The 18253-nt window shown below is 39.9% G+C and overlaps 1 protein-coding gene across 1 annotated transcript in view; it reads left to right on the forward strand.

Annotated features, from left to right (window-relative positions):
- The first annotated feature begins 201 nt into the window (after positions 1 to 201).
- The window catches only part of Maob (monoamine oxidase B), a 109024-nt gene continuing 90972 nt past the window's right edge, over positions 202 to 18253 (forward strand). The window contains exon 1 of the mRNA XM_006976874.4: positions 202 to 390. Within this exon, the coding sequence (XP_006976936.1) occupies positions 345 to 390 (46 nt within the window). The 5' untranslated portion in view covers positions 202 to 344. The remainder of the gene's footprint in view (positions 391 to 18253) is intronic.

The raw sequence follows: 18253 nt of genomic DNA on the forward strand, positions 1-18253 counted from the left end.
TTCCAGCCCCTCAGTTGCATAGAGCAATCACGAGGCTGACTGGAAAACATTTGCAGAAGGCAACGGGGTGTTGACTCAGGGGAAGGACTTTAAGGCTCCAGGTCACCATCTCAGCAGAATTGTCGTCCCTCCTCAAGCCTGGGCTGTCTGGCAAGGGGCGGAGACTAGAGCTCCACCAGGCTTGCGCGTTCGCAGGCGGGCGGGGCTCAGAGTCCAGGCACCCAGCCAGCTTAAAGCCCTTCTGCCCTGGCGCTAGTGTGAGGGGACAGTGCGCAGCGCAGCCGCAGGCAGAGGTCCTGACACTCTAGCAGCCGACGTGGGCAGCCCGGAACCTGGCGAGCACCATGAGCAACAAATGCGATGTGATCGTGGTGGGGGGCGGCATCTCAGGTCAGTCGCCGCTGTGAACTCCTACTATGTTCTCAGACAAGTGGCTGGCTCAAGGGAGGCCAGCAAGGCAAAGGGGCGGGGGCTGACCCCAGAATCCCAACTGTTGGTGTACCTGAGTCTGGACCTATATGTGGAATTGAGCTACTGTCTGGCTGTGTTCTCCTTGGGGAATGGATTTAATGAGTCTCTAGCCACAAGTGGGAGACTGGAAGCATGCTGAGGGTTTGGTGTTAGACTTTGAACTTTTCCACCAAGAATGCTGCTAGGCTTGCTGGAATTTTCCAACTGAGGGGAAAGGGGACTAGAAAGCTGGAGACACTTGTGGGTGTTGTGATACCCTCAAAGGTCAGAAATTGGTTCCAGACCTAGTCATGTTACTTACTCAGAAAAGACAAGCAACATGTTATTATCTTGTCATTGAGCAAGTGGTCTTGAAAAAGAAAAGAGGTTAGATCCTGTTGCCAAGCATTTTTCAGACTTCCCTAAATCTCTGTGGTCCCCTGATTGCCATGAATCCAACAGAGCCAACAGTGTCTTCTTGGCAAATGCTTCTTTTAGCCCTACCGAACCTGGCATTCTCTCCTTGAGTAGGCTTACCAAGCTGCTACTAGGCTCAAGTCCAGCCCATATTTTGTAAGAATGGGGACAAAGACTGTCCATCCATAGGGAGACTGTGGACCCAGAAAGGACAAGAAGCACAGAAGTCAGAGATGGCAATGGGGGAGGCTATGCGGAATGGGGCCCTCTAAGAAAGGCCAGGAAGACTCCATGGTATAGGGCCAGTGAGAATAAGCAAGGTTCTCATCATGGGCAGTTTAACCCATACTTAGGTTCCCAGAGGATCCTGTTATTGGAACAGTAATGACTGCGCTATCAAAATCTGTAGACCAATTATTTGATCTTAAATGACCACACGGAGCAGGAGCTTTCTTCCTGTCATGAGCATTGGGCAGGGTGACCTGACTCTGGGAACCAGAGAGAGACCACAAGCATTAGATGTTGGGTGCTGATCTTGGCTGTGTTTTCATGGCAGCCCTCCTCACCGTTGCGTCAGAACAGAGTGGTCTATATAGCCAGCCATGTTGAACTTACCCATAGCAGGCAAGCAGCCTGGAACTGCAGATGCATTGGTGTGTGAGCACAATGTACTGACGTGGCAAGAGTGGGCACACATTCAGCTTTCACGGCAATGCTTTTAGTGTCTTCTCTCCAAGAGAAACTTGGACTTCAAAGCCTTTCCCACCTAGGTGCCATAGAAAATGTTACTGCTCCAGACAGTCTTGCTCAACACTCTAGCTTGTGGGAAACTGAACCTTCTCTTCCCAGGCCACTAACTACAATCCTTTACTTGAAAAAATGCCCTGGGAGGTTTTCTACTTCTTCCCCATTGCTTTGGCCTTCCTGATTGATGCTCCAAACCTTCAACAGTATGCTTGGGTGGTAGTGATGCATACCTTTAATCTCAGAACTAGAGAGGCAGAGGCAAGCAGATCTCTGAGTTCGAGGCCTGGTCTGCAGAGCAAGTTCCAGGACAGTCAGAGCTACATACACAGAGAATCCCTGTCTTGAAAACCTAAGCAAACAAAAAACCAAAAGAACAGTATGTTTACATTTTTAGTGCAGAGCAGAACCCACAGCTTTACCATACCATGCAAGGCCTCTTCTGTTGAGCTACATCCCCAGTCTCTATGCTGCAAACCTTCAGACTCCCTGAAATTATTCATGTTAGACTTACACAGTAGAGAGGGATAAAGGTTTAACTATTTTCACAAACCTTGATGAACCTCTGCATTAACTCTGATCGAAAACAAAGGGATGATGAAAAATTTTTCCTTAGTCTGGAATTTTGTGTGGAATGGAGATTGTTCTGATGAAAGCAAGGGATTCAAGGCCTAGACTTACCCAATTGCTAGATCTGCTATTTGCAGATAACAGCTGCCGATCATAGTCAGATTACAAGCCGATTGCGAAGGGCAAGGAAAAAAGGTGAGCTCTGGTCTTGAAACATCTAAAATATGGCAGCCAGGCCACTGAAGGGGTCAAAATGGAAGACAGCTGCACATGGTAGCACACATTCAGATTCTGTGTGATGGAAGGATGAAGCAGGAGGATAGGAGGACTGAAAGTTCAAGGCCAGCCTCCTGCAACATGACCCTTTCTTAAACAACAACAAATGATCTATCACTCTGAGAAGGGACTTGAGAGATCAAAAGAACAATCCAAGGAGACATGATTCCTTGTGGTCTGTGTTGCAGTAGGGTAACTGTAGAGACCCAAAAATGCACCATGAATTAAAACAAGAACTAGAAAGAATTATTAATATTTTCATCACAAAAATAATGAATGTTTGAGCAGATAGGAATGCTTATTCTCACTTGAGTGCAAAACTGTATCAAAACATCACCTAGTACTCCAGAAATATGTACCTTTGCTGCGCTGGGGATGGAACACAGACCTCAAACAGTTTAATTAAATGCTCTACCACTGAGTTACATCTCTAGTTCTGTATCATTTTTATTTATGAGTTACATAGTGGTTTTGAAAAGACAGAGACTGGGAAGCCAGCTCAGTCAGTGTAGTACTTGCTGCACAAGCGTGAGGACAGAGTTCCATCCCCTCCCCAGAACCCATGTAAACTACACCTGACCAGAAGGTGAGAGCTGGGGACAGGCATGAGGTCTGTGCAATGTTATCTACTGCAGAAGACACAGCAGCTGCAAGTTCATGCACTGAGTTTGCCGAGGAATGGGCCTGTCAACAGTCAGGTATGGATGGAGGAGAGGTTCATGGGGCTCACTGCTGTACTATTTGCTATTGATAGATTCAGGGAGAGGTAAAACCATTAACTTCAGGTAAGTGCTTGCTGATGACCCCACCAGGCTCCAGTAGGTAGTTCAAATCCACTGGTCACACATATAGCCCAGATATGCATCACAAAATAAAATCAAAGTCGTGAAAGGGACTGGTATCAATGAACCAATAAGGTGGTGATTGATAAGAATAAGAGGGAGATAAGAGAGGATGGTGGTGAGAGAATGGTCAGAAAATTGCACACACACACACACACACACACACACACACACACACACACACGGCAAAATTTAGCAATTAAAAAAAACAGTAGATGGAGCTGGAGAGATTGCCTTTGCAGAGAACACAGGTTCTAGTCCCAGTACCTATATATCCAATCACAACAGTCTATAAGTTCAGTTTTAGGGATCCAGAAACTTCTGGTCTGTGGGCTTCAGGTATGCACATGGTAGACATATATGCAGGCAAGCACTCACACACATAAAGTAAAAAAAAGTCTTTAAAATATTTATAAAATCTATACAGAACAGCTAGACATGAAGGTACATATTTGTAAGCCCAGGCCAGTGAGAAACCCTATCTTAAAAAAAAATCCACAGACAGCACCTAAATGTTGACCTCTGGCTTACACACACACACACACACACACACACACACACACACACACACAGGGGTGTGGGGGGGTACATGTATAATCACACATACATATACGTACACACACAACCACACACAGATACATGCATACCACACATACAGATGTTCACACACATACAAACACACACATGAGGGAGCTGATGTCTGTGAAAGCAGGAGTCTGTTCTTTCATTTAATAAACATTTACTCTCATCTCACACAAAGGGAGTTAATCTGAGTTTGTTGATCCCAGAGCCTCACAAGTAAATGTGAAAGACAGCCATGAACAATTAATAAAAATGACCTGTGGCAAGTGCTTTGGTAGACACACAAAATTCTAGAGAAAGTGATTGTAGAAAATATCAGAATCTGAGAGAATCTGTGAAAACTTCCCAAACAAGAGGAATGAACTGGGCTTTAAAGAATGAAAATAAATTCATCAGTAGACTAGATGATAACAGCATTTTAAAGTAAAGGATAACTTGCATATGATCCTACATGTGAAAGGACCTAGTAGCATGTTCAGAAAACAGAATTTCAGAGAAGGCAGGAAGATTATAAGAGCTGAAGAGCCTGGAAATCTGCTGTAAGGTTGTGTCTCCTGGGAAGCTTCAGCCATGATTCCTCAACAACAAAGCTGCCTAATCAAGACCTGAACAACTACAACACCAATGGACATGCTAACATGGAAGGGGAAAAAAAATCTCATGGGGTCCCACCCCTTGACAAAAAAAATATAAGCAACTAAGGAATGCTCATAGTGGGAGAAAATAGCCTTCCCCAGGGAAGAGCCCCCAAATGGGTTACCGACTACCAATTGGACAGGCCTGAACAAACAAACTGAGCAAGTTGTGTTTATATATTTATGCATTTGAATGTATATGTATATACATATATGTGTGTACATATTATATATATAGAGAGAGGGAGGCCATGGATTTGAAAAGGGATCAGGAAGGGATATGGGAGGATTCGAGGGAGAAAAGGGAAGGGGGAAATGATGTAATTATATTTTAATTTCAAAAATTAAAAATTAAAACCTCTTAAGGAAAGAATTTCAGTGTAAAGAATGGGGAGAGGTCTGACAGAAACAAAACTAAAAAGGTCAGTTGGGGTCTTGACCCGGTAGCGCAAGCCCATAATTCCAACGTTAAGTCTGGGTACAGCAAAATTGATTTTAAATAAAATTTCCAAGCGTTTTTTTTAAAGAGCATGAGATGAATTGTGGAGAGTCTTTTATGTTTTTATCTTCTTCTTTAGTGCACGAATGTGATCATTTTTAATTCCTAAAAGATCTGTGTGAGATGACTGGGAACGTGGAGAAAATGCTGGCATAAAAGGAACTGAAAGGGACAGAGAGGCCGGCTTTGGGAGGAAAGTCAGGACAGCTGAAGAGGGAGGTGATAGCAATACACTTAGAAACAGAAATCTAGTAGCTGGAATCTGGAGGAGGAAACTGGTGTCACAGATGTGCATGACAGAGAGTTAAAGTCACTGCCATGGAAAAAATGACCCAAGCCAAGTGGAGACTACACAATTTTAGACTCTGGAGGTGATTGACACAGTGGTTTATATTTTACAGTTTCCAAATTCCACTCTGTTTTTCACACTTTGCTAATGATTAAACTTGGGGCAATCTGATAATTCCCTGATAAGTTTTAAAGCTGTCAGCAAATTTTAATCACTTCCTTTAGGATAAACAGAGAGGCACATTGAGGGTATAGCTAGTTAATATGTAACTTTCTCTTTGATGCTTAAAATTTTTTAATATGCGATTGAGGAAACCTCTTTAGAAATGTCTGATTATAGGTGATTCCCTACCATGGATGGAGCAGCTCATCCATTTCCCTAAATTTGGCAGGGCAAACTGAATCTCCCACTTGGCTCTGGCAGGCAGCACAACAGTTTCAATTTTAATGTTTGGGTTGCTGCAGCCATGGGAAATATCTTGCAAGTCTGGAGTAGATCCTACTCAGTCATCAAATTAAAAGCTAAGAAAGAGCAACTCAAGACAGAAAAGAAAAAGATTTTGCTAGGCTTGGGAAAGGAGAAGCAGGAAGCACATGCTTGAGATCCTTGGAGGAGCATGAACCAGCCTTATAAATCCAACATATGGAGGGTGAGTGATCTACATGGTTAGGAGAGTGAGCTGGCTGCTTGCTGGTGGGACTAGCTTGGATAGGGAGTATCATTCATAGAGATCATGGGTTCAGGGACACTGTGGGTAGAGATGCCTTTGGAATTAACAGCCAAGCCACCTCTTCTTCTGTCGTGAAAAGAAAAAAAAAATGGCTAAATTCTCCTTAAGCCAAAATGTTCAAAAATATCTATAATTTCATAATGTGCTTGGAAATTTGTATATCCCAGCCAAGGAAAAACAAAAAGGCCATAGCAGTATTCAGTAAGCATAGATCGATGTTGTACAAGCCACATGTGAGCCCTATTTCCTGCACTCACCTAAGTGATTTTGCATGACCTTCTCATCACTTGCCTCCACATTTTTTCACTAGAACAGAAGGCTTATGAATTGATAAAAATGAACAAAAATTAAAAAATAAATTAGAAATTATTCAGAATGTGTACTAGGAAATTAATCGTCAGTAAGTGGGGAAGGAAAAGATTGCTTCCATGAACAACAAAGCAGGAGAAAGACTAGTTTTTTTTTTAATTAACAGAAATTCTTTTATTTGTTTTACATACCAAAGATCCCCCTCCTCCCTCCTCCCACCCCTCCAGCTTCCCCCTCCCAACCCACCTCCCGTTCCCTACTGCAAGAAAGTAAGGCCACCCATGGGGAGGTACATTTAGTAGAGGCAGGTACAAGCCCCTCCCCTGCCTCAAGGTTGTGCAAGGTGTCCCATCATAGAAGTGGGCTCCAAAAGCCTGTTCATGCACCAGGGATGGATTCTGATCCTACTGCCAGGGGGCCCCTTAAGCAGACCATGCTAAACAACTGTCTCACTATGCAGAGGACCTAGTCCAGTCTCATGCAGGCTCCACAGCTGTTTCATGAGTTCCCACTAGTTTGGTTTGGTCATCTCTGTAGGTTTCCCCATAATGACCTTGATGCCCTTGCTCATAGAATCCCTCTTCCCTCTCTTTGATTGGACTCCCAGAGCTTGGCCTGGTGTTTGGCTGTGGATCTCTGCGTCTGGAGAAAGGCTCTATGATGACAGGGTATTCACCAGTCAGATTACTGGGGTAAGCCAGCTCAGGAACCCTATCCACTCTCGCTAGGAGTCCAAGCTGGGGTCATCCTTGTGGATTCCTGGGAACTTCCTTAGCAACCGGTTTCTCTCTATCCCCATGATGTCTCCCTCTATAACAGTATCTCTTTCATTGCTCTCCCACTCCATCCCTGTTCCAGGTCTACCATCCCGTTCCCTTATGTTCTCATCCTCCATCCCCTACCCTCCATTGCCCTAGTTTTAAAAGCAACCAAGAGTCAAAAGGGTCCAATTAGGGGAAAGGAGGAAGGAAGGGGATGTGAGAGAAAGAATGGGATCAGGTATGCTTTATGCTGTATGCAGATGTCACAAGAACACACGTTGCCTTTCCAGTTACTATTGTGAGTCACAACACCTTTTTTCTTTCTTTACCAATTTTTCAGAGGTTTAGAAAGAAGGTTTTTGATTTGCTTTGCTTTAATTTTTGGGACAGAGAACCTTTTTCTTTTTTATTTTTCTAAAAACCACTGAATTCTATGTTATATACTCATCTGAGAGAAGGCAGCTAGAAGGAGCTGGAGGGAGGAAAGGAAGGGGGAAGTGATGTCATTCTATTTCAGTTAAAATGTATTTTTAAAAGCAGTTCAACATGTAATTATTACAAAATAGAGCCCTCGTCTTTGTTCTGTAAAAATCATTGCCACTATATGCAATGCAAATAGTGATGTTCAAAAACAAGTTCGTTCTTTTACATATGTATTTTTAATTTTGATTGCAATTTTAGTCTTACAAATATATGGTGTGCTACATGATAATCTTTTAAATTTATGCAGTCTGTAATGATCAAATCAGGGTACTTAATATTTTTATCACCTTATTCAAAAAATTTTCACTTATATGTGATAACTGAACATATTTATGGGGCACAGTGTGATATTTCAATAGATGTGGATAATATGTTATAATCAAATTGGGATAATTTTTGTCCCCACTTTCTGATCATTGCTTTTTGTTTGGAGACTTCTAGATGCTCTCTTCACAAGAAAGATAAATGGATTATAAAGTAGCTTCTGTTGGTGAGACCACTGTACCTAATGTATCTGATATAAACCAGAATTATCTTTTTTTAAAGTTAATTGACATGTAACACCTGTACATATTTAGGAAATATTACCTGATCTCACACACACACACACACACACACACACACACACACACACACACACACACGTAATCAAATCAGAGTAACTAGCATTTCATTTTTCTTTAAACTATGTATTGCTAGCCGGGCGGTGGTGGCGCACACTTTTAATCGCAGAACTCAGGAGGCAGAGCCAGGCGGATCTCTGTGAGTTTGAGGCCAGCCAGGTCTATAGAGCGAGTCCCAGGACAGGCTCCAAAGCTATACAGAGAAACCCTATCTCAAAAAATCAAAATAAATATGTATTGCTTTGCATTGGAGCCTTTGATTATCTCTTTTAGCACTTAGCAAAATATATAATAAATTGTGGCTGTGGGTTGTAGCTCAGTAGTTGAGTGATTTCCCAACATGCACAGGGCCTTGAATACAATCCTCGGAACTTCAAAATAAAACAGTTTTAAAAACTACTGTATTCTATAGCCCACTTATAATGCTATAGAACATTCTAACTCACCTTTTATATGACTGTGTTCTGCTACCTACTGTCTGACTGTATGACTTTACTCTGACCCTTCCCAGGCCCTAGTGATCACCATTTTACTCTCTTCTGTGAGATCAGCAGTTTGGCTTCCAAATATGAGTGAGGTCATGCATTGCTTATCTTTCTGTGCCTTGATTATTTCTCTTCATGTAATCACCAGCCCCTGAGAGCAGAAACAGGCACTTCTAAATGTAATAAGTACTTCCTTTTCAGGAGCCAGTCATTTTTCTGGAAGTGACACACTGGAGGTACCAACAGAATGTGTGCATAAATTCAAGCATTGGTAGAGACCTGCCCACTTCCAGCTTTATCCTGCCATAGCCCATCCTTCAACCTCCCCTCAAGGGGCTGGAGGAGCTCACTGGTTCCTCATCTGGAGAAAATTGAGAGACCCTAGAAGCCTTCGGCATTGCCCCAGCCAGGCTGATGTTCTAACTCTGATGTAGTTCTTATTGTGACCCCTTGGCCCCTGTCTTCATTATAATAAAAGGTAAATACATTAAGAACAAACAGTGTTATCCATTCAATACTCTTATTTAATAACAGCAAAAAGACGTGGTGTATTGAGCATTATCTAAATGCTTGGCTTTTCATGGCAGCTTCATTAGAACTCTAATGACAATACCTCCTTACACCTAGGGTGTATTGGTAGTAGGAGCCTGTTAGTGGGCTATGTAGGCAGAACCACATATCACTAGAGACATAGTTTCTGGTCTTTGTACATCTTCAGAAGTCACCAGGGTGGACTAAAGATATAACTGAGCCTTTGACAATGACTGAAACATTCTCCCCAACTAGCTGGGCAATGAAGTCTGGGCTCCCTGCCATACAGGGGCAGCAGCAGTGGCAGCAAGTTCAAGCATTGTATCTTGCCTGGTCCTATCTACCAAGCTTTGCTACCTTTGGTAAAATAGTTAATCTTCCACTGCCTTCATTTTCTCATCTGGAAGGTGGGGAGAATAATAATATCTATATTATCTATTACATAAAGTAGTTGAGAAGAATAAAGAGAAAATGTATGTTAGGTGCTTGGAAAGGGGCTTAGCATCTGCAAAGCATACAATAGATGTTGACTATTCTTGTTAATCAGGCTCACAAGGTGACCACTTACTCAGTAGTAGATCAAGAAATTGGCTTGCAGTATTAGCTTGTGTCTACACACACACACACACACACACACACACACACACAGAGAGAGAGAGAGAGCAAGGACTATTATAAAGAGGAATTCTGCTTGCAAGCTTGCAAGTGCTGCTTATTTTGCTCACATGTACAGATGGTATATGAAACTAGTGATTGAATTTAAAGAAAAAGCTTAAACTCACTTTGAAAGACATATCTAAAACATAAATATGTCCAATACTATAAACTCAAAACTTAGTGCTATATGAAGACTTATGCTTGATTTGATGCCTGCAGATATTGTTAGGATTGCCCCTGTCTTCTGTTGCAGTTCTACTCTCTGTGAACACATCATTACCAGAGAAACAAAGTTCAGTCCTTTAACCTTTGTCCAGTGCAGCCGTTTCTTTACAACAATAATTTTGTTGGACACATGGTCTCACTCTGATGCTCAGGCTGTTCTTAATCTTGAGATGCTCTGGTCTCACCTTCCTGGACACTGGGATTACAGGTGTGTGTCACTATGTCCAGCTGTGAAATGATAATAATTAACTCTACTCTGGTATCATTTATTCACTCACATGGTTGCAAGTACACAAATTCTCAGAAGATTTTAATAGGGTAATTACCCTAATTACTTAATTACTTTAATTGTGTGATCTGCACACAATTAATTTTTTAAAATACCACAGCATATAACTGAGGAACTCAGTTCTAACAATTTCCATATTTTTGACAAAATAAAACATGTAATTGGACTCTGACTCTGATTTATCTGGTGAACTTGAAGAGATACTTTAGTTTCTAGATTATTTCTCCAAGATGTTAGCCTCCAGTAGTGCTGACACAGTAAAGTCCATATAATGACATTCCATTGTTGATAGTATTGTCTCCAGATATCAATAGTGATAAATGATGTGTTACCACCCAAATTTAGTAAATTCATACATTCATTCCTATTAATATCCAAATTCACATATATAGTGATTGATATGCCTTAAATTAGAATGTCTCCAACTGAAAGAGTATGTAAAATTGGTGATATTAAATCATTATAGGTGACAAGATCAAAGTGAATGGTAGGTGCTAGCCAGGACCCAGGATGAATGAAATGTATACAGTTGCATATGACCCTACGCACGGACCATTCAGAACTTCACCTTCAGCTTTAGGTTTGATGGACATGATACTTATAATTTTGGCAGTGTCCCATGTCTGTCTTTATTAATGTATCTCTTCTACTATGCTTTATTTAGATTATCTGTTCAGGAATGGGGTTGAAGCTCAGTCAGTAGAGTGCTTAGCTATCCTGAACAATGCCCCCAGTTCCATCCACAGTACTACATTAACCAACCATGTTAATTAATGCCTTGTATTCTCAGTGCTCAGGACATGGAAACATAAGAATTAGAAGTTCAAAATCACTCTCAGTCACACAGTGAGTTTCAGGTCAGCCTGGGGTACATGAGACAATGTCTCAAAAGACAAAGATCTGATTAAGGAGTTATGAATCTTCACCTGATTATGAACTGGTCAAAAGCAGGGACATGCTATGATTTGTCTTACCATTTCTAATCTTCCATAGCCCCCAGAAGTTGAGTTAAACCAATAGAATTCCTTGGAGAGGATTATGGGTCCTCCCAGGCTCTGAACATAGAAAAGGTAATTTCTGTAGTTGAGAACCTGTGGAAGAATGGAGCTAACCATGTACCCCCCAAAAGATGAGGGCTAACCTAGATGTGAAGCCCAAGGGTTAGAATAGCTTGAGACTTGACTTCAGATCTCAACTGGTTTTCTAAATATGCAACTTGTAAAAGCCAGTACTTGCTCAGTTTAAGGATCTTTCTCTGTAAGTGGGAGCTGGTCCATCAGTAAATATTGACTTTTCTGTTTTTACAAGTCACTGGGTAATACTTCACTGAAGGAACTGTGAAAACTTGAATGATTAAATATCTTGCTAGGTCCAAAATGCATGTCAGAGTGAGAGTCTCTGTTTAGATGCACTGTGGACCTAAAGAACTAGTGGTATTGTCCCTCATCAGAATGCTTTGGAGATTTGTTCTGGTTATATGTGTGGCATCCCATTTTTCTTTTTTAAGGGTTTATTTACTTTTATTTTATGTGGATGAATGTTTACTTACATGTATACATGTGCATCGTGTATGTGCCTGATATCCACAGATCCCAGAAGAGGGTATTGGATTTCCTAGAACTGGAGTTACAGATTGTTGTGAGCTGCCATGTGGGTGCTGGGAATTGAACCTTGGACCTCTGCAAGAGCAGCAAATGTTCTTAACTGATGAGTTATCTCTCCAGCCCTGACTTTCCATTCTGTCAAGAGCTCACTAGGCTAACTAACTTATACTACAAGAGGAGTGTAAAGGGGTAAAATTCTTTCTTGATTTTGAGCACCCAAGTGATAAACTTCCTTTGAGATAATGTTTTTTAGTGATTTCTGAATATAAAAGCATATTGAGATTTTTCCCTATTAGGTAAAACCACCTCTCCCCTCCCACCCCGCCCTGACACACACTTGTTTCATTTTGTGTTGTGTTAGGGATGAAACCTAAGTTCTTAAACTTACTAAAAAAGTATTCTGCTGCAGAGCTACATCCCCAGCCTAAGAACACCAAATTTATCTATTTTTCTAAATGCTTTTTATTTTCATAAAATATTTTATTCATTTTAATAAATTTTTGTTTATTTTTTCACTTTTATTTATTTATTAGTAGCATGTGTGTGTGTGTGTGTGTGTGTGTGTGTGTGTGTGTGTGTGTGTGTGTGTAATGTATGGGTGGGTGGGTATTAGTGACATGGCATGTGTGTGTAGGTCACAGGACACTTTGTGGAGTGGTTCTTTCTTTCAACTGTTACATGAATGCAACTTACCAAATATTAGTCATCTTACCACACACAGTATAAATGGCATCTGCAGTGTTCAATGTTTAAGCCCTTGGTCTTGTGTCAATTTTTTCTCCCATCATTATTAAGTTCTGGCTTGCTCATCAGCAGCATTTCCCAGAATTGCACAAAGACAAAGGTGTGCTCACAGTTCTTAGTTTTCTTTGCTCCTAGTCATAACACCCTCACTCCTTTTCATTAATCTGTCCAACATTTCTAACAATTCTTTCATATTAAATGTTGAGTCATGGCTTCATCATTTGGAGGTGAGGCTGTTTTTTTTTTTCCTCCTAGGCTCTCAGTTGTGTTTCTATCTTAAATGGCATTTTGTTTTTAATTTTATCACACTTCTATCGGCTGTTCCCAGTTTTCTACATTACAGCAGCAAACCATTGAGAAGATTCTTAGTCATTTAACAAAAGGGTGGCCGGGCGGTGGTGGCGCACGCCTTTAATCCCAGCACTCGGGAGGCAGAGCCAGGCGGATCTCTGTGAGTTCGAGGCCAGCCTGGGCTACCAAGTGAGTTCCAGGACAGGCGCAAAGCTACACAGAGAAACCCTGTCTCGAAAAACCAAAAAAAAAAAAAAAAAAAAAAAAAAAAAAAAAAAAACAAAAGGGTGAAATGAAATATCAACAGCCAATTTAATGAATATCCAGAATACCCTCAGAAGTCTGAAGAAACAATGCCACTTAAATAAATGAAAGCTGTAGGCATCCCTTCATTGTGATTTATACCTTAACAAACATTTTTAGAGAGCTGGGAATATTTTTAATAATAGAAACTGTAGAAATAATACATTTTTATTGAAAAATCTGTAAATTTACAGAAAATGGCAAGAAGGAAATGAAAATCAGATGTAATTAAATCTCATAAAACTACCTACTCTTACTATTTCAATTATATATGTTCTTCATGGAAACTATTTATTATATACTCATTATTATCCATTTTAAAACTAATAACATGTTATGAATGCTTATATATCTTTTTATTATTTATTTATTCTTATTGAAAATTCATATAATAAAAAATATACTGATTATAATTTCCCCTCCCCCTTTTCTTCCCACATCTTCCCTACCTCCCCATGCATCAAATTCCATGCCTTCTTTCTCTCTCTTTAGAGGAAACAAACAGAAAATAAAAAATAAAATATAAAACAAACTACCATAACACAAACAAAACAAAACAAATCCAAAACAACACACACACACACACAGAGAGAGAGAGAGAGAGAGAGAGAGAGAGAGAGAGAGAGAGAGAGACGTACAAACAAAACTCATAAAGACACAAAACTGGGAACCATAATATACAAGCAAAAGACCAGTATGATGAAAAGAAATGCCCAAACAAAACAGTATGACCAAAACTGTTATCTCCAAAAATACCATTTATTTCATTTTCTGTTGGCTATCTACTGCTGGGCATGGGGTTAACATACCCAGTGAGAGTCTGTCGGAGAAAACTAATTTTTCCTTTGAAACATTTTTTCTAATTGAAGTTGTCAATGAGAGATAGCTTAGCTTCTATGTTAGGGATGGGAGCTCCTGTCCACTTCCACTCTCAGTGCTGGGACCCCATCTGGCTTGAATGCTTCTCCTACCCAGCCCCAATGCTCCAGCAGACTTGCTTTCTTCTCTTTTCTTAAATCTTTCACAAGGAGAGAACTCCATAGACATTTACATTGGCTTATCTACATCTTACATGTTCTTTCCTCAGATGCTATTTTGTTTTTATATTTGTTTGTTTTTGTTGATACTGGACCTTACTATACAGCCTAGGGTTACCTGGAACTCACTTAGCCTAGGCTGGACTTGAGCTCATTAGGTAGTCCAAGATGGCCTCAAATTTGAGGTTTTCCTACCCTCCCAACTCTGAATTCTGGGATTCCATATGATCTTGATAACTTTATAAGAATATTTCATATTATTGTATTATAACTTATTTAATGCACCATCTATTGAACACTAGTGGGTTTTTTTTCAATTTTCTTCTCATTTAGACAAAGCTATCATATATACAAATTGTTGTGCATAATTCTATTTCTTTAGGAAATTCGCAGAAATAAATTTTGGGAATCCTCTCAGTTCTTTTAGTATTTTTTAGTATTTCAAAATTCCCACTCCAGGCAAATTTCACCAATTTACTTTAGTCATAAGCTTCTCAGTCAATTAAAAAGGGAGCCAACATTCTCCCTATTTGTGGTGCAGCAACAAAGAAACACATGATTCTTCATCAGGTCAGAACTGTAATGCATTGAAATTGTTGATAGTGGAAGTCATAAACAGGTTGGTTTTTCTTTTCAAATTTTAGTGAATTTTTCTGTCTATAAATGTTCAGTTAATACCTTATGTCTACAATGTCTTACTATGAAAATATATTTTTACAATTTTTTAAAATATTGGATACAATTTATTCTGCTCTTCTAGAAGTCTGCCATCATTAATAAACTGATATGTTTTGTTATAGAAAAGAAAATAGCCTTATAAGCAATCATTTTCTGTGACTAATTATTTTTACACATCTAGATAAGATGGAAATACAGCTTTATCCACAGTCTATTGTAACAGCTGATCAAACAGCTGTTTCATGGTTACATTTTAATTTCTTCTCCAGCTTACATTTGTATCCTATGATAGATTTTAGTGTACTTAAGAGAGATGTGAGATACAGTGGACTGAGAAATGACCCTTTTATGCTGTGCTAGGCAGTAACAATCAAACGGCCCTTGTTAAGCACCAATGATAAGCTCACATAAAGGTGTGCATTAAAATGAGTTGTTCTCATTTCATCAAATGTGTTTTCCTATGGTGTTGTTTCTGTGGGGGACAAAACTAAGCTTGCTCATTTGTTCATTGTTTGGTTACTTTGTTTACTCAACAAACCTCTACTGAGTGCAGTATTTACCAAGCATTGAGCTAGTATAAGGAGATATGGATGGGCAATACCTTTGTGATGTACACTAAGCGGAGGGAGGCAAAGACACAGGGATGTCCATGAAGGATAGTGAGTTGAGAAAGACATGGTTATGTAGTTTAGAAGAGACATTGGCAGGGAAGAATGGCCTCTTACTTTAAGGCCTCAGAGACACTGGAGGAAAAATTGTCAATATTTATTGAAGAGCTCCTCAGCTTATTCAAATATTACTCTCGCATATATACCTTTAAGTAGCTAAAATGTAAATCTACAGTTAATATACTTAGAATATTGGAATTTTAGTTTATTCTTTGACTTTTAATATGACAGTGTAATGGATGCTATAGCGTGCTGTCAAAGATCCATACAGAACGGGCTGAGAATGTCAGCTGCTACTGGCCCACATTTGAAAATTTCTCTGGAAATTGCCCTTGGCTGGAGGAAATGGACTCTTGCATAAGTTAAGGCACCCTACAACCAGTGTGGTGGTATAAAGGACTAGACTCCTTGTCTCAATCGAGGGGACTCTGAAGGGTCATCTCAAGTACAGAGCTGTTCTCTGATTTCCCTGTTGTGATTATGTCTCAGTTGAATACTTCTCTCAGCAAAATGCCTCCCATCTTTGTACATGATGAGTCTTTGTAAGGCTTCTATGTACAAACCTCTCTCTGAAGCTGTTTGCCCAGGGCCCTAATCTAGGCAGATAATGATTGAGAAGCATTCTTGATCTATATGTCATGAGATAGTCTTATCGTGAAGCAGATTCAGCCAGTTTGAAGTTAGAGGCCATTAAATGATAAAGCCTTTTCTATCATGAGTGAAAGAAGATGATAGATCCCAGGGATAATACATAGCTTCTTTCTTTCCAGGTGACCTCTCTTTGACCCCTTAGAATTCCCAGAGTAAGATGAAATGTGGATGCTGGTCCCTATTCCAGCTCAAATGTGTTTCCAAGATTCTACTTCTCTCAGCATTTTGTGAGCTGTTTTAAAGTAGAGATTCAGGCCCTTTGACTTGGAAATGATACAAATATGGGTTTCTTCACTTATTAGAGAAATCTATGGTAAGTGAAGTTAAGGAACAAATAATGAATCATACAATCATCATTTGTGAAGACTGGATACATAAGATCAAGGTCTGTTCATGTATCATGGACCATGATATTGGGCCTAACTATGATCTTGGTTCCCGGGAAATAGTACTGTTGGTGCATATCTATTTCTTTCCCTTATACTACCACCATTTTTATGCAGCATCCTATCAGAATTCCCATGGGAACTGAAGGTACTGATTGTAAAATGGATAGTATAATGAGAAAGAAGAAAGTGAGGCTATTATAGAGGTAGCTGGTTCAAATGGCAAGACTAACAGATTGCAGGTTGAAGCATGTTTATCTTTGAGGGATTTGAGCAAGGAAACTAGAAGGATGGAAAATCATGACTGTGTTGTAGGGTTTCCACAGATAACTTTTTAAATTTAATTTTTGAAAATGATTGTAACATTGGCAGGCAGAGGGTGGGCTGGTGCTTGGGATTGAACCCAGGACCTCATATATTTTCTACCACTGAGCTACACCCTCAGCCCTGTGTTGTAACATTTTGAGACAGCATGCACTGAGACCAAGACACAGATCTCTGTTTGATTCAACAAATAATTTAAGAACCAGAAGAACAGTATCTTTAAAAAATAAATTAGCTATTGGTTTTACAGCTGAGCAGAGGAAAAGACTAACCAGTTATATGTTCACGGATGACTGCTGTTAGATTCAGAAATACAGCAATCATCTTCTTTTGTTTGGTAATTTTCTAAATAGTAGTGTGTATTTCAAGTGCCCATAGTCACTGGGAAGGATAACTCCTCCAATGGTGACACTGTGTAAATGATGAACAGTAAGATGGAGAAAGGACTCAAAGCAAAGTACTCAGAACTCTGAAGTATGGAACAGCTGAGAGACGAGGACTTTCAAGTTTGAAGATGATTAGAAAAAAAATCACCATTATTTAAAGTCCGTTAGAAAGAGCACTTGGTTCAACAAACTGTGTATGCATGCATGTGTACTTGAGAGAGAGAGAGAGAGAGAGAGAGAGAGAGAGAGAGAGAGAGAGAGAGAGAGAGAGAGAGAGAACCAATCTTTTTCATGCCCCACCAAATGCAACATCCTGGAACTAGACTATTAGCATTATACTGTCTAGCAATTCGAAGATTCTGATCTCAGATTGAAAACAAAAACTCAGACATTGCTTACATTGTTTATGGAGGTGTGAAAAAAAGGAAATTGCAGAGTACTTTTCAATCCTATGGTTCAGACTCTTCAATTTATTCTACACTCAACCCTTGGGTAGCAATATGCTGTTCTCTCTGTTTATCTGTCATTGTTCTTTAATTAGAAAACATTAACTGAATGTCATCTTCATGATAGGAATGAACAATCAGGAAACAGTTCCAGCATAACATACACACACATACACACACACACACACACACACACACACACACACAATCATGGGAAATTGTGTTTCTTGTGCCTGTTATCATTGGTGCATGCACCAAAATGTTCTTTTCAAATAGAAGACTCTTCTTGGTTTCATGAAGAATCGTACATCTGGACAAAGACAGAAGGCCGAAAATCA

Source organism: Peromyscus maniculatus, chromosome X, assembly GCF_049852395.1.
Source record: "Peromyscus maniculatus bairdii isolate BWxNUB_F1_BW_parent chromosome X, HU_Pman_BW_mat_3.1, whole genome shotgun sequence".
Lineage (NCBI taxonomy): Eukaryota > Metazoa > Chordata > Mammalia > Rodentia > Cricetidae > Peromyscus > Peromyscus maniculatus.